Raw genomic sequence first — 23,553 nt, 5'->3', positions numbered from 1 at the left:
TTGGCTAATCGGGAGGACCGGGAGAATTCCCGGTGGGCCGGTCCGTTTTTTGGCCGCGAGGCGCGGTGTCCCTAGCTCCAGAATCTGTTGCTCTCAGCAGTCACACTTTTTAAATTAATTTATTTATTTGACCACAGTCTTCTTATTCATTATTTTACTGTAGCTCTGCTCTGTATATACATAACCAGCCTGCAGGTTATTGATGATATAACTAAGATGAGCCACCATTTGATATACAACTGCTGTGGTCCAGTGGTTAGCATGTTAGATTATGATGCCACCGACTGGGGTTTGATCCTCATCTGAGTATGTTTTTTTTATTATTTTTTTTATTGTTAAGACATATAATACTGTTAGGGTTGTTGAACATTTGAAGTTCTAAAGCAGCTATTTTCTTAAAAGACGTGATAGTGTAATTAGAAACTGAATTGGAAATGACCTTATTTTATTATAGTCAGTCGTGAACTGAGGTGGGCCGGTCTGAGGCTTGAAACTCCAGGGCTGAAAAGGAGTCCCACTCCGGCCCTGGTGACAACCTAGTGTCCAATATATAAGCCTAATATTTGTCCTCTGAAAGCTGATATCCAAGATAATAGGCTATCAGAACTCTTCTGAATTAGTCTGAAACATATACAGTTGAAGTAAGAATTATTTTCCCACCTGAATTATTAGCCCACCTGTTTATTTTTTCCCCAATTTCTTTTTAACGGAAAGAAGATTTTTTTTAACACATTTCTAAACATAATAATTTTCATAACTCATTTCTAATAACTGATTTATTTTATCTTTGCGATGATGACAGTCAATAATATTTTACTAGATAAGTAAAGATTAACTAGGTTAATTAGGTTAACTAGGCAGATTAGGGTAATTAAGCAAGTTATTGTATAATGATGGTTTGTACGGTAGACTATCGAAAAATATAGCTTAAAGGGGCTAATAATTTTGTCGTTAAAATGGTGTTTAAAAAATTTAAAATTGCTTTTATTCCAGCCAAAATAAAACAATTAAGTCTTTTTTCAGAAGACAAAATATTATCAGACATACTGTGAAAATTTCCTTGCTCTGTAAAACATCATTTGTGGAATATAAAAAAAAGAAAATAAAAAAAAAGAAAGAAAATTTAAAGGGGGGCTAATAATTCTGACTTCGACTGTATATTATTTTGTTTTAGGTGCCTTTCAAAAGGCTGAAAGTTAAAATCCAAGGTAATAGGCTATCAAAACTCTTCTGAATTAGTCTGTAAAATAAATATTATTTCATTTTATGTGCCTTTCCAGAGGCGTTGTGATGATTTAGTCAACAATAATAGCACTTATAGATGGTATGCCGTTTCCATTTTGCTCCTTTTTTCTTTACCTTCATCTTTCTATTGATTTACTTAATTATTTATTTTTAAGCATTATTATAATTACTTTGCTCTTAAAAAATTGTTGTATTTATTTGTTTGGTAAACGATTAGTTAGCCTCTTTGCCTTTATACTTGCCTTTATAGCACATTTGGAGTGTAACCCATGGGACATTCTTTGTAAAACCTGCCTCTGATTATATCTCTGAAAGCACATTGTACATTCATCCAGATAACTTTAATGTCCTCTAACATGTAAAAAAAAAACCTCTTCTGAATTATAATTATTAATTCAAAATTAATTTTTGAAGGTAGCAAGGATGCATTATTCATTTCCTTTCATATACGATAAACATATCCCAACTATTCCTGCATTTACTGCCCTTTTTAGCAAGAAATCACTAGGCTCACACGGAATCTGCGTGTGCAGAAATCTGTAGATTTCTTTACAGATTTTTAGCTGTCTAGATTTTTCTGTCTTTTAGTAGACATAATATATGTGAGACTTGCTTTGTTTATCAAATAAGTGGATCTAACTAACATTAAAAAAAAGTTAAAAAGGTTTTTTATTTTTATTTCATATATTAGGTTTTTTGGTACAATGCTCCAAAAATCATAAAAAAAATAAAATAAAATAAAAAAGAAATAGCAAAAAATGTCCACAGATTCTGGCCCTAGTTATCACCAAAGCTCTCTCTGTTTTGCTATAGATCAATAAACCTCTATGCTGACTCAGAAAACTGTCCAAAATCTAAAATTGAGAGTTTATTATTATTATTTTTTTTTAAAGATGACTTTGTTTTTAGAAAGCAGGAAAACAAATGGACATAAGCCACAGCCTCTGTGCTGAACTTCTGACCTGTGCGGGAGTCAATGGAAAAGATGTCCACTCTGGTTCCCAGCAGACCGTAGCTCACCACTGCATTCACACCAATGTCTTTGTCCTCTGCTAACACGGGGCCGTTCAGAATCAGCACTGTAGTGCCTGATGGAGAGAGAGAGAGAGAGAGAGAGAGAGAGAGAGAGAGATGTTTTAACACACTTTATTTAACTAATACAATAAACCACAACAACATTCCAAACTGACTTATCCCAAAAAACCTTGTTGCAACACAATAGTAAAGACCAACAAATCTTCTGTAACAGTACACATAATTTAATTAAAATCACATTTACGAAAAAAACAACAACAAAAAAAAAACATACAACATCACTCATCATTTTAAAGAATTCATCTTATCTTGTTATATAAACAGCAAGGTTTCTTGAAACAAAAAATATTTTTTCTTTGGTGCCACTATATTTGTGGCCAAGAATAAATGTCTGATAAGAGAACATCTCTCTAATATTTATGAAAGGCACATTATGAAATCAAAACAAACTAAAGCAAAAAGAGAGAGAAAGAAAGACAGGGAGTTTTATTTATTTTATTTTAATTTGTATTGTAATTGAATTATTATTATTTGTATTAATATTTTTTTTTCCTTCTACTAATACTGCTAGTACTATAACTTACTATGTTTTAAGTATATATGTACAGAGCTCAGCCTAAATGAATACACCCCTTTTCTCAGTGAATATAGCTAATATATTTTGGTGCAAAAAAAATTAAAAACTAAAAAAAATCATCAACAATTTTTTTTTCTCTTGATTTTTGCTCTTTAAAAAAATAATTTTTCTCCCAACAAATTTGAGCTACTAATTTTTGTACGGCAGCACGGTGGCACAGTGAGCAGCACTGGCGCCACACAGCAAGAAGGTCGCTGGTTTGAGTCTCGGCTGGCTCAGTTGGCATTTATGTGTGGAGTTTGCATGTTCTCCCCATGTTGATGTGGGTTTCCTCCGAGTGCTCCTGTTTCCCCCACAGTCCAAAGACATGCCCTATAGATGAATTGGGTAATCTAAATTGTCTGTAGTGTATGAAGGTGAATGACAGTGTATGGTTTCCCAGTGATTGATTGCAGCTGGAAGGAGATCCGCTGCATAAAACATATGCTGAATATGTTGTCGGTTCATTCCACTGTGGCGACCCTAGATTAACTAAGGGACTAGGCTGAAAAGAAAATGAATGAATGAATTTTTGCACTGTTATTGTAAACTATTTTGTTAGATAAGCTCCAGATTGGGCTTCAGTACTGACTAATCTAAAGCATAAGCATAAATAAAAATATCGTATAGCTTCCTATAGAAAATATTAATTAATAATAATAATTTTAATGAGAGATTTGTGAGGGGTGTACTTATATATGCTGAACACTGTATGTTCTTTTCAATGTAAACTAAACTTTATAAATGCTTTAGCAATACATTTGTAACTTTTGTCATGCCAGTAAAGCAATTATTGAATTGAATTAAGAGAGCTACAGTAAATTAATTTTTGTACTTTGTCATATTATTTAAAAAACCCAACAAATGTACATTTTACTTCAGCCATTTTTAAACATTAGTTCTCCATCTTGAACAGAGCACAGCATATCTTTAGAAATCCACACATTTTCAAATTCTTCAATGTTCTTGACATTCTTATCAAATACAAAATCTAAATAAATTTGATTTGAAAACCCTGCACCACATCTCAACAAACTTCATCCTCTGTCCTTTCTTTTCTTGTTATATAAATCGCAGATTGGCATTTCTTACAACAAAATTAATAATTTGCTCTTTTTTTCTATTTTTTTGCAAACCTGAAACCAAAAATGAAACCAACGTTAGAAAAAAAATAACAACCTTAGAATCTGCAAACATAAAACTAAGCATCAAAACCAAACCTGAATGCCTTTCACACTGTTCAAAACTATGAAAAGAGAGAGAGAGAGAGAGAGAGATAGGCACTATTCATGTGGTATTTATTTTGCCATCATTATATATTAAATTAGCCACAACTTCATCTGCCAAAGTTAGTCATAATTCATATTTTATGACTAGAATAATAAATCACGCAGTGCTGCTTCTTTGAGGCCAGACGGAGTTCATTCTTCTGATGGAGTGTGCATTTTTTGTGAGTATGGATTACATTAGCAACTGAACTTCAAAAAAACTTTGACCTAGAAAATGCTGAACTGAATAATGATGACTATTGTCTTCTCTAGAACTGCTAACCAGCTGAATCAGATTTCTGAATTATTAGAACTGTTAAGATGAACAATGAACTAAACTTATTAATAATGAAATCTTTAGATCTGTTTTTTTTATTATTAAAATTTTTCTGGCAAGAAATAGCAAAATAAAAAAAAATGTAGAAAATGAGAAGAATGCCTGGCTCCAACATTAGGAGTCGAGAATCAGAGTCGACTCCAAAAAACTCAAAACCGAACACCCCTAATCTAGAGTATCTTTATTGTATAACAAACTCCTATTTAAAAAAAAAAAAAACTCTATCAAGCATCTTTCATTAATAAGTGTCAGGATGTGGTGAACATTCAGTACCTGTAGGTGAGTTTTCACTGATCTCGCCCCTATAGCTGGACTGGCTGAAAATAGGCCTGTTGTCATTCACATCCAGCAAAGTTACAGTCAACAACTCTGAGTCCTGTGCAGAGAGAGAGAGAGAGAGAGAGAATGCTTCACCTGAGCATCCCATTCAGTGAATCTCGAATTCAAATATTGTTTAGTGCTTACTCTGCGTGCGATGCGAGGGTTGTCTGGGTTGTCTTTGACAGTGATGGTGAGGCTGTATTCAGCAACTCTCTCTCTGTCCAGCGGCCTGTTCACCTGAACCACACCTGACTGGAGGAAAAGACCACATCAGCGTACTGTCAAATGACTGCTTATTTTAAAAAATTACAGTTAAAGTCACAGTTATTAGCGCTCCTGAATTATTAGCCCCACTGTATATTTTTTCCGCAATTTATGTTTAACAAAAAGAAGATTTTATTCATCACATTTCTAAACATAATAGTTTGAATTAGTCACTTCTAATAATTAATGATTCTAATAATTTCTTTGCCAAGATGACAGTACATAATATATATAACAGTAGTTTGTTCAGTAGACAACTGAGTAATATATTTCTTATGAAGGCTAATAATTGACCTTAAAATGACATTAAAAAGTCAAACTGTTTTTCTTCAAGCCAAAATAAAACAAATAAGACTTTGTCAAAAAAAAAAATATTATAGCAAATACTGTGACAAAATCCTTGCTCTGTTAAACATCATTTGGGAAATATTTAAAAACAAAACAAAACAAAAAAAAAATCTAAGGGCTAATAGTTTTGACTTCAACTGTATAAAAGAGCTTCAGGGGTAAATAAAGTATCGGTGTTCTTTTGATATGGGATAATTAAAATAAACAAACAAATCATCAGTCCAACGCACTCGAAAAAGTAGTGAAAAAAAAGTTTAAAAAAGCCTTAATTCACATGGCTAAATTAAAAAGAGCACACAATTACACCTACATGTTTATTCAGTTGATGTCAGAATTAATCAACGTTCTGTGAATGTTTTTATTCTTTTTCAAATATTTCCCAAGTGATGTTTAACAGAGCAAGAACATTTTCACAGTGTTTTATTTAATTTTTTTTTTACTGGAGGAATTTTTGTGTGGCTGGAATACATTTTTATTTTACAGTCAATAATAATATACCCCTTCAGAATATTTTTTTCAGAATGGCTACAGAACAAACCAAAAAAAAAAAAAAAAAAAAAAGAACTGGAAAAACAAAGTGTAGGAAAAAAATATACTCATCATTAAATAGCACTTTTTAGTTTTTAGTTTTAAAAATAATTAAAATTTCACAGGATGACTAATAATTCTGACTTCGACTGTACATGTGCATTTAGAGTTCATGTAAACAACCAATATGCCACATAACAAGTTAAAATGTCTAAACAGTACAGAAAATTATATAACTCCATATGTTAAAGAAGAAGAAAAATATTATAATACATTGTGATTTCCAATAGTCAAACAGGCCATGCTAAAAGGGAAAAAAGATCAAAATTTCAACAATAGGGAAATAATAAAATATCCCAAGAAAAATGTTAATATTGTATTATAATTGTTATAACGATTTTATAGTTACATAAATACACTACCTGACAAAAGTTTTGCCGACTATCCAAGTATTGGGAGTAACAAATAATAACTTGACTTCTAGTTGATCATTTGGTATCAGAAGTGGCTTATATGAAAGGCAAAGGCCTCTAGATTATGCTTATTTTACCAAAATAAAATATGATCATGCTTTAATTTTTAATTATTTAATTAGGACAGTAAGGTCTGACTTTGCTTAGACAAAAGTCTTGTCACTTAACAGAAATAATGTACAGTCTAGAACAGGGATCACCAAACTTGTTCCGTGTCCTGCAGATTTTAGCTCCAACACGAATCAAACACATCTGAACTAGCTAATCAAGGTCTTACTAAGTATCCTTGAAATACCCAAGCAGTTGTGTTAAGGCAAGTTGAAGCTGAACCCTGCAGGGACACTGGCCCTCCAGAACCAAGATTGGTGACCCCTCATCTAGAATATAAAGTCATGGTGCAGCGGAAAAAATAAATAATGTTGTGTATGACTCCCATGAGCTTGGAGGACTGCATCCATACATATCTGCAATGACTCAAATCACATAATAATAAAGTCATCTGGGATGGCAAAGAAGGCTTCTTGCAGGACTCCCGGAGTTCATCAAGATTCTTTGGATTCATCTTTAATGCCTTCTCTTTCATCTTACCCCAGACTTGCTCAATAATGTTTAAACTGGTGACTAGGGTGGCCAATCCCGGAACACCTTGACCTTCTTTGCTTTCAGGGACTTTGATGTGGATGCTGAAGTATGAGAATGAGCGCTATCCTGCTGAAGAATTTGCCCTCTCCTTTAATTTATAATGGGCAACACAAAGGTCTTAATACCTCAGGCTGTTGATGTTGCCATCCACTCTGCAGATCTCTCGCATCCCCATCATGAATTTAACCCCAAACCATGAATTTTTCCTTCACCAAACTTGACTGATTTCTGTGAGAATCTTGAGTCCATGCACTTTCCAATAGTTCTTCTGCAGTATCTGTTATGATTGGGATGCAGTTCAACACATGATTCATCAGAAAAAATAGACCTTCTGCCACTTTTCCAAATGATCAACTAGAAGTCAAGTTATTACTTACGGCTCTTCCAACTGGGATCAACAACAAAACTTTTGTCAGGTAGTCACTTTTTTTCTTTGCCTTAAACTGTTGATTCATTTAACTATTTCTTTTGATCCTATTTGTCTCACCGTCTCATTAATGTAAAATGCTCCGTCACTGTTCCCGGCAGTGATGCTGTATGTGAGGAGAGCATTGCGGCCACTGTCTGAGTCTTGTGCTCGTACTTGTATGATGAAGGTTTGGACCGCAGCGCCTTCACTCACACTAGTGTTAGCCGGGAGGTTAAGCAGGATGGGGTCATTATCATTAATGTCCAACACTAGAATCCCCACTACCACCTAACAGAGAAAAAAAAAAAAAAACATTAGATGAATTATGGGAAATGGGATTCATTCCAATTTAAATTGCACATATAACTTGACTGAAAGGGCATCCACTGTTTAAAAAAACATGCCGGAATAGTTGCCCGTTCATTCTACTGTGGCGACCTCTGATTTTTATTTATTATTTATTTATTGCCACATCAGCAACTTATGTCTATTTAGTGGCAAAATGGAAATACATAAAATATTACATAATAAAAACAAACTCGTATTACACTAAAAAAGTTACTTAGACGATATGATTTTTCAGTTCTATTTTTGATAAATAATTTAAAACTCTTCCTGGTGGTACCCTTTTAAAAATTTCCATCAATGTTTTTGTAAAAGTTTTGTCTAATGGAATTTAAACTTCAACATTCTAATAAAATATGTTTTATGGTAAGAGCAGTTTGCCAGTAATTACATTTAGGTGATTCTTCGTTTTTCAATAAAAATAAATGTGTCAACCTAGAACAGGGGTGGGCAAACTATGTCCTGGAGGGCCGGTGTCCTGCACAGTTAAGCTCCAACTCTAATCAAACACACCTGCTTATAGATTTCTAGTGATCTTGAAGACACTGGCTGTTTCTCAATATGCGTTCTTCAGCGTTCTTGCGTCCTCGTGCAACGTCATCATCAGCTGTCGAAGTTCAGTTCCAATACTCAAGACCGCAAGTACGGAGGACGTGTGAAACTTCCTGGATGTGTTCTTGATATCAAGGTAGCACTGATGCAGACTTGAGCACCGAACTCACTCTGGAAGTCCCAGAAGTCATTGCGACTGGAGATGGGAAGCGCAGCATTTTATTTAGATTTATTATTAAAGTTCAGAGATATCACTTATTTATCTCAGAAGTTTCCCTAAATGAAACGGTGAAAGTAAACATTAACATGAACATCTTAATAAAGGAATAAACACATTAAGGGTATTTGTTTGCTGAAATTCGTATTACAATTTGTTTTTTTTTATATTGTGCAGGGTATATTTATAATGCTTTTATGCAAAGTATATATTTTGAAGAGGGGGGAAACAATAAATCGTTGTATGAGTGCTGTGATGTTTAAATAATTTCCATTTAAAACGCGTGAAGGTCACGTGACCATCAGGAAGAACACAGCATCTCATTTCTTAAAGGACGCGTTCTCTGCCCTCGCGGTCTCCTGAGTTCGTTCTTCCGAGGACACCTAGCAAGACAGGTCTCCACAAGAACGCAAGTCCATTCTCTGCGTTCTTGGAATTGAGAAACAGCCACTGATTAGTTTGTTCAGGTGTGTTTGACTAGTGTTGGAACAAAACTCTGCAGGGACACCGGCCCTCGAGGATCAAGTTTGCCCATCCCTGACCTAGAATGTTCAATTCAACATCTGGTATAGACTGTCTAATCATGCCTGGTCTCAAAATTATAATTTGCTAAATGTTTTTCATTTATTTTCGGGTTGATTTCATGTAATTTATTATTTATGCAGTTGTCCCATTCCCTTTGCCATGTTTCGTTTATGTACAAATGGATTGTGGGTTTCAAGTCCTCAGGTGGAATTAAACATTCGGTCACATTCAAGGAGATATCCTGTTTTGCTTCTTCATCTGCTAGTTCATTTCCATGTAATCCCATATGGCCTGGAATCCAACAGAAGATAATGTTGAACTTCTGATTTTCTAGTGTTGTCATTTACTTTAAAATCATGGACATTATGGGGTGATCACACTTAGAAGCTTCAAGTGCTTGATGACAGGATTTGGAATCTGTGCAGATTAAAAAAGTTACGATGTTGTGTCCTTTCCATTTGTTCTAAAGCCTTATTTATTGCATAAGCTTCTGCTGTTTAAATTTAACTTTCTCCTGGTCACGTGACCATCAGGAAGAACACAGCATCTTATTTCTCAAAGGACGCGTTCTCTGACCTCGTGGTCTCCTGAGTTCGTTCTTCCGAGGACACCTGGCAAGACCGAATCTGAGTACTGGAATCTGAGTACTAAAAACATCTTCTTTAAACACTACTAATGCTTTTACTCCTTTGTCTGTTTTTGATCCATCTGTATATGGGTTCATGATGAGGGAGACTGTCAGTTATTTGTTTGAATTCTTGTTTGTATTTATTTGGGTGAGTCAAGGACTACTTCTGTTTGGTTAAGTTCCATAAGATTCTTATTTTTGTGTTGCCGGCAACCTCTGATAAATAAGGGACTAAACTGAAGGAAAATGAATGAATGAAGATCAACATTTGCATCTGTAACATCTTAAACTACTGTTTGAAAACATAAGCATCAAACTAATTTAATTACCAATGGATCTGTAACTAATTTAGCTTAAACAAAACTGCAATTTGTGTTTGTGCCATCAAGAAGTAATTCAGCATGTTCCAACGCTGACATACTGCCTTTTTACATACTCAGAAGTATGCACTTACCCATCAGTTCATCATTTTTTGTGTAGTAAATTATGAAGTGCGATGAGGGTGTGCTTGCCATACCGTAGCATTGAGCGAAGGCGTTCCCAAATCTTTGGCGGTAATAGTGATGTTGTAATAGGCAATTGTTTCTCTGTCAAGCTCAATGTCTTTCCTCACTCTTAACTCTCCCTCAACTGAGGAGATTACAAACTCATCTGGCAAAGAGATAGACAAAAGGAGATAGACAGATCATTTTTGTATTTTGTGGAAAAGAAAACAACAACAATATAAATTTTTCTAAATAAATCTGAGCTGTGCATCACAGATACACACTTTTCAGGTCCCCTGCGGTGATGCTGTACTCCACTTTTCCATTGGATCCCGAATCAGCATCTGTGGCTTTGACGGTCCAGACACGAGGGCCCGGCTGACCCTCTGTGATCTCAAACGGTCCCTCAAATGGCCTCGGGAAGATGGGTGGGTTATCGTTGACATCTATCACATTCACCAGGACCTGAAGGACAGGACAGTGTGTGGATATGTTATCGACAAGGATTTCTTTGAAAATGTACACAGACATCATCTGTATACTATATACAGTAGGGGAAATTAGTATTAAACATGTAACCATTTTACTCAGAAAACATATTTCTAAAGGTGCCTTTGGCTTGAAATTTTCACCAGATGCTGGTAACAACCAAAGAAATCCATATATGAAATGAAAACAAATCTAATTAGTTTACAAGTGAAGTTATGTGTAAAAAAATGAACTGAAACAGGTAAAAAAAAGTGAACACATGAAGAAAGGGAAGTGTAGAAAGGCAGTGAAGGCCCATCAGCAGCTGAAATCTCTCAGTAGTTCTTCAGCAATCCTCTGTCCTTCCTTATTAGCTATGTTTCCATCCAAATATGCGAATTAACTTTATGCACAAAACTGGATTATTGCATAAAAGATGTGTGAATAAAGCTGCGATGAGTTAAAGCAAACAAAATCGTCCAACCCAGGCTCATTCTGGAAATGTAGCCCTGCGGACGTTTCTGGAGACCGCAAAATACACCCGGGAGGTACGTATTTGTGCAGTTTTTGTTTTTGCGAATCCGAGCATGCGCTGTTCTCGCGTAAAAAGCCGCCGGAGGCCGCTGTCGAGCGGCCGTCATTTTTACTGACAGACAGGCTGAATGACTGAACGACTGACTGGGCGGCCGGCCAATCAGCTGACCCAGTCACCCTCCTCCTCCTTCTTCTTCTTCTTCCCTAAACCCAAGCGATGATTCATGAAAGCCGCGCAGAAAAAGAAAGCCCTCGTCCGATTTTGACCGCGTTTTCCGATTTTACCGCATTCTCGCCTCGTTACGAACTTGTTCGGTTTATTTTTTGGATTCTGTTTTTTGTCTTACCTGATTTCTGGAACTGCTCTTTCCCTGACTCAAACCCAGTTGTTGAGCGCTTCCGGCTCCTCCTCCTCCTCCGCGCCTTCGCCGACGTAACCCGAAGAGCTAACCGGACAAACTGGTTGAAGAGGAGCGGCGTCACACCGCCCCGTAGCGTTCGCTTGAAAAAACTAAATGCGGCCATACGTACCTCTGGCCACGTAAATTGCGGTATCCAGAAATGTCCGCGGGGCTACATTTTCAGAATGAGCTTGGGTTGCAACCGTGACTTCCTGATTAACTTGTGCTAAATATCAACAGTAAAAATGGAATTTGCTGTGGTAAGAGAAGCTGCGTGAATTTTTTCTTTATTTAATAGATGGCTTGCATGTCAGAAGACAATTATGACATGCAATAAGCATGCGGTGGCGTTTGAAAGTGTGAGACGCGGAGCACAGACGCTCTCGATTCTGAAGGTCATTAATAATATAATAACACTAATACTGAAACGGTTATGGTGTTTTAGAATGACCAAAACAACATTTCAGATGTTTAACAATGTGCTCAGCCTGCTGGTTCATCCATTCATACACATTTTTATCATCACATGATCTCTTATAACAAAATCACATGACTTCTTTTAATGCGCATACTGGAATTTGTTCGGTAAAAGTGTTTCAGTGTAGGTTATGTGCATCTTTTCTTACGACAAAAAAAGTTGATCCTACTCAGTTATGCGCATATGTTTTTTGTACGCATTTTCAAAATTTATGTGGATCTTGGCATTTCCATCAGTCGTTTTTATGCACACATCCAAAATGCGCACAAGCAGGATGATGAAGATTAAACCAGTATGGACATTTCAGCAAGAGAATGACCCCAAAACACAGCCAAGGAAACTCTTTGATGATTTCAGAGAAAGCAAATCAAGCTGAAGAATGGCCCAGCCAATCACCTGATCTGAATCCAATAGAAAATAACAATTAAAGCTCAGATTTAAAAGACGAGACCCACAGCACCCAAGATGTTTACACTCTGTTGAAGTCTGTGAAAACTCACACATGAGCAATACAAGTTACTTCATTCTGCATATGAGAGGCGTCTTTAAGCAGCCATCACCAAATAAAGCCTTTTATATAAAGTATTAAATACATTTCAGTAGTTCAGCATTTTCTCCTTATATCATTTGCTTAGTTTTGTTTTATTTTAATGTTTGTATTGTTTGGGTTATAACCTAAACCTGGTTTAATTCCATGTCAACAGCTCCTTTAGAAATATTATTCCCAGGAAAAAAACATGACTTGCTCAATACTTATTTTCCCTGCTGTAACTGCAGGTAACCCATGTTTATATATAATAACCTTTACTGTTAAAAGCTATTAGTTACTAGTTAATTAGTTCAAGTTTTTATTATTTTTATTTGATTGTAATGTAATAATATGGACTTTTTGTAAAGCTGCTTTGAAATGATAATCATTGTGAAAAGCACTATACAATTAAACATTAGTTGAATAAAAAAAGCAACTATGAGGATTATAAACGTGTGTAGTAGATAGTGAACTTACTGTGGTGCTGGAGGTCAGTCTGAGCAGGGGTATCGGACACTGATCTGTGGCTGTGACCGTCAGCACATAGTGACCATTGCTGATCTCGTAATCCAGCGCACTAACCACCACGATCTGACCCTGTGAACACACAAACACACACAATCAACAAACACAGATGAAGGAGTGGATTTTCGGATAAATGTTCACTCCAGGATGGAGTAACAAATATGTTTTTTTTATGACTTTGGTTGAATTTGTGTTTAAGGGTCTATTTTATGATGACCTTAGTGTATTTTAAAGTGTGAAAGAATTTATTATTTTAATGATTCTGTTACACTGTCGCCTCACAGCAAGAAGGTCGCTGGTTCGAGTCCCTGCTGGGCCAGTTGGCATTTCTATGTGGAGTTTGCATGTTTTCCCCATGTTGTCTCTGAGTCCTCCAGTTTCCCCCACAGTCCAAAAACATGCACTATATAGTGAATTGCGGCTGGAAGGGCATCCGCTGCATAAAAGATATGCTGAAATAGTTGGCGATTCATTCTGCTGTGGTGACCCCGGATAAAATAAGGGACTAAGCCGAAGGAAAATGAATGAATGGATGATTCGGTTATTAGAGAAGCTGTCTCTGTAAAAGTTTGTTTATTTTACTGTCCTGATAAAATGCCTGCAAGGGAGCTAGACATCTCTGAGGCAGATAAGTATTCTTTGTGTATGTGTTCTTCATCATTGGAGACATGAAGACGAGCTTAATTTCACTTCTGATCATCCTGACCACAGACACATCCTCCTGTTATGTCTGAACATTGTATGCTTGATGCCTAGGTAATCATTGGAGATGTTGTTCAGAATTATACACACGTGGAAATTTCTATCTCAAGTCTGTTTTAACCAATCAGGTTAAAACACCTATATACAGTGTACACACACACACACACACACACACACACACACACACACACACATATATATATATATATATATATATATATATATATATATATATATATATATATATATATATATATATATATATATATATATATATATGACACAATTAGTGACGCAAGTTCGAGTATAATTGCTGTTGATTTGAGACTGTAGCAGAGCGGTCTACGAACTCCTGTGTGAGTGTTGTAGTTGGATCTGCTGATTAAACTGTTCTTTGTAAACTTTCTTTGACTAAATCTCAACAGCACGGTGGCTTAGAAGTTAGCACTGTCGCCTCACAGCAAGAAAGTTGCTGGTTTGAGTCTCGGCTGGGTCAGTTGGCACTTCTGTGTGGAGTTTGCATGTTCTCCCCGTGTTGCTGTGGGTTTCCTCCAGGTGCTCCGGTTTCCCCCACAGTCCAAAGATATGCGCTGAGGTGAATTGGATGAACTAAATTGGCCATGATGTATGAGTTTGTGTGTGTGTGTTTGAATAACAGCGTATGAGTGTTTCCCAGTACTGGGTTAGGGCTGGAATGGCATCTGCTGGAACATATGCTGGGGTAGTTGACAGTTCATTCTGCTGTGGCGACCTCTGATAAATAAGAGATTAAGCTGAAGGAAAATGAATCCCTGACTCTGGCTCTTCTTCATCTGACACACCACTCATTTTGGGGTTAAAACTGACGGTTCCCCAACACAAAAGTAGAGTAGGTGGATCATTCTGAGGAAATTATGAATTTTAAAATTGTTTTGGTTTGTTTTTTTAATGCTTTTAATTATCAAGAATGAGTTAAATTGCTAAAAATCGACATTAATTACAATTTTAAATGTTAATAATACTTTTATTATATTACTCTTTTAGGCCGTACTTACACTAGGTACAGTTGCTTTAAACCGGGCCAAAGCACGCTTGTCCCCCCTCCCGTCTCCCCCGACGGCCCGCACTCACACCACAAACGGGCCTTAGCACGCTTACGTCATCGCTGCTGCGATGTTCAGTGAGAAGCGCTCTCTCACTCAGCAGCACAGTGGAGATTTCTCTAGTTATATTGTTTCAGTCGTTTGTTATGCAGTGACATGCAGTCAAATATTTCGCCAAACAGTCCTTAGGGATGCGGTGACACGCAGTCAGATATTTCGCTGAACAGATCCGCCACTTTTGGCGCTCATAAACAATCATAAAGCTCTCGTGCTGCAGGAATGAGGAGGTCTGCTGAGGGTGCGCACTGCGCAGCTGTCGTACAGTGAGGAGTTTGAGTCTTTAAAAAACGACGGCAGTTTGCGTTCACTGAACAGTAAGAATGATTAATAAATCCATATGAAACAGTCCCTTAAAAGTCACGTCTCGCTTTCAGTTTCGGGTTCAAAGCCCATGTGAACCGCGCTCAGGCCCACCTCTTCCAACCGGGCCAGCGCACTTACACTTTTCAAACGATCCGGGAAACGGGCCTGGGCACGGTACGGATGGCATAATGTGAGTAGGCCCTTAATGTGTTTTGGATCAAACAAATGCAGTCTTGATAATAATAAAGTGACTCCTTTTAAAAACATTACATAATTACTTACTGACCTCAGTGTTTTGGACAGTAGTGTATGGAATAATGTTATTCACGCAATTAAAGAGATAGTTCACAAAAAAATTTAAGGTTTACATTTACTGATACCTCACTTGTTCCAAACCAGTTTGACTTTCTTTCCTCTGTTGAACACTAAAGATATCATGAAGAAACCTGAAAGCCTGTAACCACTGACGTCCATAGCATTTGTTTTTTCTACTATGAAAGTTGATGGATACCGGCAGTGCTTAATTTGTGAATTGCGAGGTCCCGAACAAAAGTGAGCGGGGCGGGGGTGTGGCGGACGACAGTGAAGAGGGTTGGGGAGTCGCAGAAGAAAGCGAAAGTGAACAGCGGTCAGGGAAGGAGGGCGGTTGAGGAGGGGGGTCGGTAAAATGAGGTGCCGGATCAGATCTCAGAGGTGCCGGATCAGGATCTGGCATGTGCCAGCACAAATAAAGCCCTGGTTACCGGTTTTCAGCTGCATTCAAAACATTTTGTGTTCAACAAAGGCAAAACAAAAACTGATTTGGAGTTTGAAACCACTTGAGAGTGACCAAACAGTGAGTAAAATTTCATTTTTTGGTGAAAGATCGCTTTAACTTAAATGTTCCCCTTTAAAAAATGTTTCCCCTTCGCAGCTCATTTAGCTAACAGTGCATTTCTATCAGTACTGGATTACCGTGGTATACTTTATATGCATGCACCTCTGAAAGTTTTAAACAAATTTGGATATTGTTTATGATAGTGCCTTAAGATTTGTCACTGGTTCAAGTGCAGGCACACATCACTGTAATTTACATAAAATGACAGAATGGACCTCATCACATATTTTAGTTTTCATTTTAAAGCTTTAGCTGGTAAATTACCACAGTATAAATCAAATTTGTTAGAGTACTGTTCAAATACTTACGATACCAGATCAGCAGATATACTCTTACTTAAGATGCCATTTTTTCACACAGAGTTAGGTTGATCTGCATTGTCTAAGTATGCTCCAAATGTATGGAATGAGCTTCGAGATATACTACATATGAAATCCGTACCATCTATAGCTATATTTAAAACTATTTTAAAGACTGTCAATTTAGAACAGTGCACATGTTCTAACAATTGATTATGGTTTATACTATTTTTGTGCGTGTCTATGTGTTGCGACATGTATTTTTTATTATTATTTTTGTAACTTTGTCCTATGCTGCCTGTTTTGACCAGGACTCCCTGGTAAAAGAGATATTGTATCTCAATGGGACATTTCTGGTTAAACATTTAAATAAATTAATTAATAAAAAAAAGCTCTTAAAATCCTAATTTAATTTATATATATATATATATATATATATATATATATATATATATATATATATATATATATATATATATATATATATATATATATATATATATATATATATATATATATACATTTAAGTAGTACTTTTTAATTTATTTATATATAATATACATATTTTTTTGGTCAATATCAGTGTTTATTTTAGTATTTGTTAGTATTGTTTACGTTTATAATGGAATTTTCAAACTCACATTTCAACTGGGATATAAAAGGTGAGGTTTCACTGGGCTATTATGCAAATTTTGTATGTTTGAATGAAAGTAATTATGTAAATTCATTATCTGTGTAATGTTTAACTTTTTGAATAGAGAAAAAAAAACTGTTTGGGCAAAAAATATATATATAAATCAAGTGCTTTAAAACTTCTGAATATTTGGATGATTTATGTACACAAACACAGCAATGTCTCTAACAACCCCGGCTCTGGTTTGTGGTGTGTCATCCTCACCGTTACGCTATTGATCTGAAAGGTCTGTGCCAGGTTGCCCTTAGAGATGGCATAACGGATGGTTCCATTGAGTCCTTCGTCCGGGTCAATGGCGGTGACTGTGGCGATGATGGCTCCTACAGTGTTTGGTCCCTCTCTGAGCTCCGTCACGTACTCTTCCTCTGGAAACTCCGGTGCGTTGTCGTTTTCATCAATTATACGCACCCAAACGGTGGTGGATGTCTATGGAAGTAGATCACAAGCAGCAAGACATTAAAAAAATACTTTTAATAAGTAGGAAAATCTAACGGGACAAATATATAAAGTGTCCTCCACTAATTTTCTACCCTTAGGAATGTTGGTGAGGGGGCTTGACAAACCACTTGTAGGAAATACACACATTCATCTTCATATGCACCAGACACTTTCTTATAAACACTCCATATTTTTGGAAAACATTGTGCAACTTGTCATGGCATATGTACAACTACCTGACAAAAGTCTTGTCGTTGATCACAGTTGTAAGAGCAACAAACAATAACTTGACTTCTAGTTGATCATTTGAAATAGTGGCAAAAGGTAGATTTTTCCCTTGAATCATCCATCGAACTGCATTCCAATCATCACAAATACTGCAGAAGACCTATTGGAACCCACATGGACCCAATATTCTCAGACATCAGTCATGTTTGGTGAAGGAAAAATCATGGTTTGGGGTTATATTCAGTATGGGGGTGTGCGAGAGATCTGCGGAGTGGAGGGCAACATCAGCAGCCTGAGGTATTAAAACATTTGTGTTGCCCATTACATTAAAAACTACAGAAAAAGGGTCAATTCTTCAGCAGGATTGAGCTCCTTCTCATACTTTAGGCTCCACATCAAAGTTACTGCAAGCAAAAAAGGTCAAGGTGCTCCGGGATTGTCCAGCCCAGTCACCAGACAAGAACATTATTGAGTATGTCTCGGGTAAGATGGAGGCATTGACGATAAATCCAAAGCATCTTGATGATCTCTGGGAGTCCTGCGAGAACACTTTCTTTGCCATTCCAGATGACCTAATTGATTTTTTTGTTACACAACTGACTCAGCCGAGGCTCGAACCAGCAACCTTCTTGATGTGAGGTGAAAGTGCTACCCACTGCGCCACCGTGCAGCCCACTTTTCTAATATAATATGTAAATAATATGTAAAATAGTTGTTTCCACACTTTTAGGAGAAGGTTTGAGTGGTCAGTTGGGTCTTGAGGTCAGATAGTCTCCAAAAATATGATCTGGCATCACTTACATCACCGCAAATTGTTTGTAAAGTTTTCATGAACAAAGCATCGACTCTCATCAAACAAAACTTCTCTTCATCTTCAGTTTTTATGTAATGTATTGTTAGTATTTTATGTTAACGTTTTAAGCAAATGTTAAATGATTAAAACAATGTTACTGGACAGCACTGTATGTGTCTCCTCTCAAAATAATCCTAAAAATATAATACAAAAAATAATAATAATAATTTAAACACAATTCCGCAAGTTTCAAAATCTGCAACTGTGACAGTGCAGTTTTCTAGAGAGCAGGACAATGTTTATGTTTGTCTTTGAATGACAGTATTTGCATGTTTCTTCTGAAATGTGGACCTTTAAATTGTGGTATCATAGTAGACTGGAATAGCAAGTTTACATTTGCATAACCTGCTTGCATGTGTGAAGGCAGGAGGTGCCTTTCCACTGGCGATTGATGCTATCAGTGGGTATCAGATGAAAACTGCCACCACAACTCCCCACCAAAATCTCTCTAGAGTTCAGCTCGCAAATGCTGAACCTGATGAACTATGACCAATTATAAAACTGTGAATCTGAAAAGAGACGCGGTGCAACTCTAGACAGTTGAAGTGTGAATGAAACTGAACTTTGTCTGCATTTTAAAAGCATGTGAGAAAGATTTTAAATGAATGAATAGATGTAATTAATTAATTAAAAACCTGTGTTGTAATTAAACAAAGTGTTTTTCTATATACCACAAGTAAACCACTTTCAAGTGAATACTGTAAAAAATGCTACATTTATCAATATGAAGTGCTATACTTTTAAATATGCATTAGAAATTGCTCTGCAGAACTAATACATTTCTATAGATACATAAAGATGAGTGTTTACTACTAATGTCCAGATCTGATCACATGATCTGAAATAGGTTTCAATCACCAGGGCCCGGTTTTTCAAAAGGTTTGATTCGGATAAAATTGATCCAGATTTAGTAATCCTGTTTTTGCGATCCGTGATCAAGTAATCCAGCTTACTTTTTGAGCCAGTTTTTCAAAGCAACATCGGATTGGATCAATCTGATCCGGATAGGAACTTTTCAGGATCACTAAATCTGGATAACCAGTGCTCAATCAGCATAGGACATCACAATGTAGAACTATAGATATGTAAAGAGCGACAAGTAGAATAGCCAGCGTGGGGTCAATATAACTTTATTTTTATTTGAAATGAAAACTAAGAAAATGTAATAATTATTAAAATAATAATAATAATAAATAATAAAACAAGAAAAACAACACCCCATCCTCTTTCAGCAGTCCGCTCATCTGAGACCTACAACACAAACACTGTACATTGAGGATATTTATAATAAGTTTCAAATATAGATGTAAATAAAAAAAGAGTTAATGTCAAAAACTCCACAATAATTTCAGACTTCCTCATCTGATGTGGAGAGAGCAGCTTGTCTGAGCGTAGCCTTTAGGAGGCAAATCTCAAGTCATTGGTCTTGCTGCAGTTTGGTTAGAGTCAGTTTCTCTGCCAGACGAAGCTGTGCTTCTGCCCTTTCAGTCTCTTTTTGCAATTGTTGAAAGTGATTTCAAAAATCAGTGATTGCCATTCTTTGCAATTTTTTTTTGTTATTCTGTAATCATTGCATCACTAATAAATATTCTAAAAACAAAAATATTTTCCATTGTGATGACTATATATATCAATTAGAGACAGAATAAAATTGATTGTTTTTGGTCAATTTTCACAGCTTTTTTTTTCATTATTTTATGAGGCCAAACTCTTTCTACTTTGCTGGAGGCATACTAAAAGGCTAAATACATTAAAGCCAATAATCACTATAGCCTGACAGATGAACAAATACAATAAAAACCTTATGAATAAATAGTATATCTGGTAAGATACTGCATGATCCAAAAATAGTATTATTTAATACATTTTTTAAGTTTTCATTACATTTTGGGCGTAAAATCCACGCTAAATCCACCCTTCTGATGGGATCAGTTTAATCCAGGTTTTTTGGATTAAAGTGATTCAGATTCTACAAAAAAGTCTGAAAAACCCAATACAAAGGTTTGATCCAGATCAAAACCAAGATTGGATTACTTGATCTAATCCGATTACGTAATCCGTTTTTTCTTTTGAAAAACCCATTGGCCCTGGGCCCGGTTTTTCAAAAGTAATCCACTAGGATTTTGGATAAGGGATTGGATCAAATCTTGAAAATGGGTACAGAGTTAGACTATGGGCACAGAGTTAGACCTTTTTCTTAAGAAACAGCATTGTGTGCCGCATGACATCACTTTGTTGCTGATACGCTATTGGTCAAATGCCGGCAAAGTAGAACACGAAAGCAGCTTAAAGCGGAAAGCGCGAGTATATCTGTGGCCTGGATGTTTTATATAGTTGATGACGACAACATTGTCATAGCAAACTGTGAGATATGTAAACTTGGGATTGCCTGCCGGGTATTTTAATTTGAGGAACTATTTGGTTTTATATTAATTTTTTTTTGTTATATATTTACTCCTGCAGTAAAATCCAAAAGAGAAGAATTGATGTTATTTATTACATGATTGTTCAAGCTATCTGTAATGAAAGGTCTGACACAGAGGGATCCATTTGCAGTATATTTATTAAACAGTTTAATAATAATAAGCACACAGATGTTAAGTGTGTGCGAACTCGCATCAAACACAGTTGTAGTTAGTCGAAGGGCTGGCGGCAGGCAAACACAAGGTGAGTATTCAGGCATGGGTCAAAGGCAGGCGGCGAGGATCAAAGTCGGTATTCAGGCTAGAGTACTGGTCAGGCGGCAGGCAAGACAGGGTAGTGAAACAGTCCAAGGTTATCAACGGGAAAGCAGGCAAGGATCAGAAACCCTCAGTAGTGTTAGCCGGGGCAGAACAAGACTTCACACTGAAGCAGCGCGTGTGTGTGCTGCTTATATGTGTGAGCTGAGAGATTGGGAAATGTGCTGCAGGTGTATGTGCCAATCAGTCAGTGGGAATGACGTAATGTCAATAGTCCGGTGATGATGACCTCTGCTGGCCAGCGAGGGGAATGACTGGGACGGAGTCGATGACACTACCTCACAGAAGTGCTCTGTTTGTTAACAGAATTGTTGAATATTAAAATAAGGTGAATTAAATAAAAAAGGCAACATCCTGGATCTGTGTCTTCACTCTTCTTTATACTTTTTATGTATTATAGAAGTATAGGATCGTGTTTCGGTATCAAAATCAAATGACTTGGACTCGGAATCGAGGGAAAAAAACCCTGATCAGGACATCCCTATTCACTGCAATGCACCACTTAATTATATAATAAAATATATATATATGTATTTTAATAATATTAAAATATCCAATAATTATTTCACTACACATTACCAAAAACATTTATTCCGATCTAGTTTAAAATAAATATTCAACAAAGTTAAATGATAAAACATTACTAATAAAGATGACTAGCTAAACTAACTCATCAATAACTCTTCTGCATATTGTATAAGCAAATTACAATATATATTGTTTATTGTTATTTTTATTTACAACAAATATATAATTACACAGTAATATACAAAAATAAGCCAGAGTGTACATAAAACATATAGTAATTCATTAAAAAGACTTATAGTCATTAAGAATATTACAAGTCTGCTTTATTTATTAACGATGTTCTCCAAACTTGTGCAGTAGTCCTTAGTCTCTTAAAGGAAATTAATGAAATTTGGCTTTGATCCAGTCCATTTTTTATATGTAAACAGTATGAAACTTTCCCAAAATAATAAAAAGTACAAGGAAAGTAAATTTGTTGCATGTATTGACATAATAAATGCAAATATCAAAATTTTGCAACTTGAATACAATATTTGTTTTCCTTCTAAGAAAATTTTCACACACCCAAATCCCAAAGTGTCCTACACTTTCGCTCCTCGTTAAATGGCGAGTACAGAAGCTGATCTGGGATCAGTTTATCATATGGAGTGCGATCAATCATCGCTTATACATGCATTCACTGAATCAGAGGTTGCATATGAAGGGTGATAGCGGGATAGAATGGTAAAATACGAAAGAATTCCGGCAAAAATGGGAGGGTTCACATGTATGAAGTGAACAGGAAGGAAGGAGGGAATGCAAAATATCTTTGCAAGGGAATGCAAAAACTTAAAATATATATTTTTTCTTTTCACTCTGTTTTTTTTTCCTCCCACCCAGCTTTTTTTTTTCTTTCACACATTTTTTTTCACACCCAGGTCTCCGTATATATACAATAACAAAGCATATGGACAATAGATTCCTTTTCCAATCAACAAGAATAATCAATATCCAAATAAAATCTCTCTAAAAGCTCTTTAGCTGGATATATACAATGTAAGATGTTAAATGCAACTTGTTTTACTTTGTTATTTGTACATATATATATATAACTGTATCACCAATTATAATATTTCTAATAGTTTATTGGTAAATTTTGTTTGATAATATAAATATCTCCTTAAAAAGGTTTTCTTTAACATATTTTCCTTCTAAAGATTAATCTCCATACTCTCTTAAAACGAAGAAGCTGTTGAGATATGGCATCAAACAAAATAGCATGCTCCTAATTTTTCTAAAAATTCACTGTAAGATAATAAATTACCATTTAAATTTAGAAGTTATCTAACTAATAAAATATAAGTTTCATACCAATTTTGGAAAAAGAGAGATTTATTTTTATATTGAATATATTCAATAATATATATTTATATTATTATTATTATTATTATTATTATTATTATTATTATTATTATTATTATTACTCATTTGTAAGTCGCTTTGGATAAAAGTGTCTGCTAAACGACTAAATGTAAATTATTCCAAATAATATATTTCTTTTGGGGAAAATGTGCTTAAATACCAGGATCCAGGCCA

At 35.8% G+C, this 23,553-nt stretch overlaps 1 protein-coding gene across 3 annotated transcripts in view; it reads right to left on the bottom strand.

Annotated features, from left to right (window-relative positions):
* cdh23 (cadherin-related 23) overlaps positions 1–23,553 on the bottom strand; it is a 473,177-nt gene that overhangs the window by 48,427 nt on the left and 401,197 nt on the right. For all 3 annotated transcript variants that reach the window (XM_073919489.1, NM_214809.1, XM_073919490.1), the window contains 8 exon segments: positions 17,395–17,616; positions 13,126–13,245; positions 10,523–10,703; positions 10,271–10,404; positions 7,565–7,774; positions 4,967–5,074; positions 4,775–4,877; positions 2,208–2,333 (listed from right to left, as the gene is read on the bottom strand). In XM_073919489.1, the coding sequence (XP_073775590.1) occupies positions 2,208–2,333; positions 4,775–4,877; positions 4,967–5,074; positions 7,565–7,774; positions 10,271–10,404; positions 10,523–10,703; positions 13,126–13,245; positions 17,395–17,616 (1,204 nt within the window).

This window comes from Danio rerio, chromosome 13, assembly GCF_049306965.1.
Source record: "Danio rerio strain Tuebingen ecotype United States chromosome 13, GRCz12tu, whole genome shotgun sequence".
Classification (NCBI taxonomy): Eukaryota; Metazoa; Chordata; class Actinopteri; order Cypriniformes; family Danionidae; genus Danio; species Danio rerio.
This window is presented reverse-complemented; position numbering and strand designations above follow the sequence as displayed.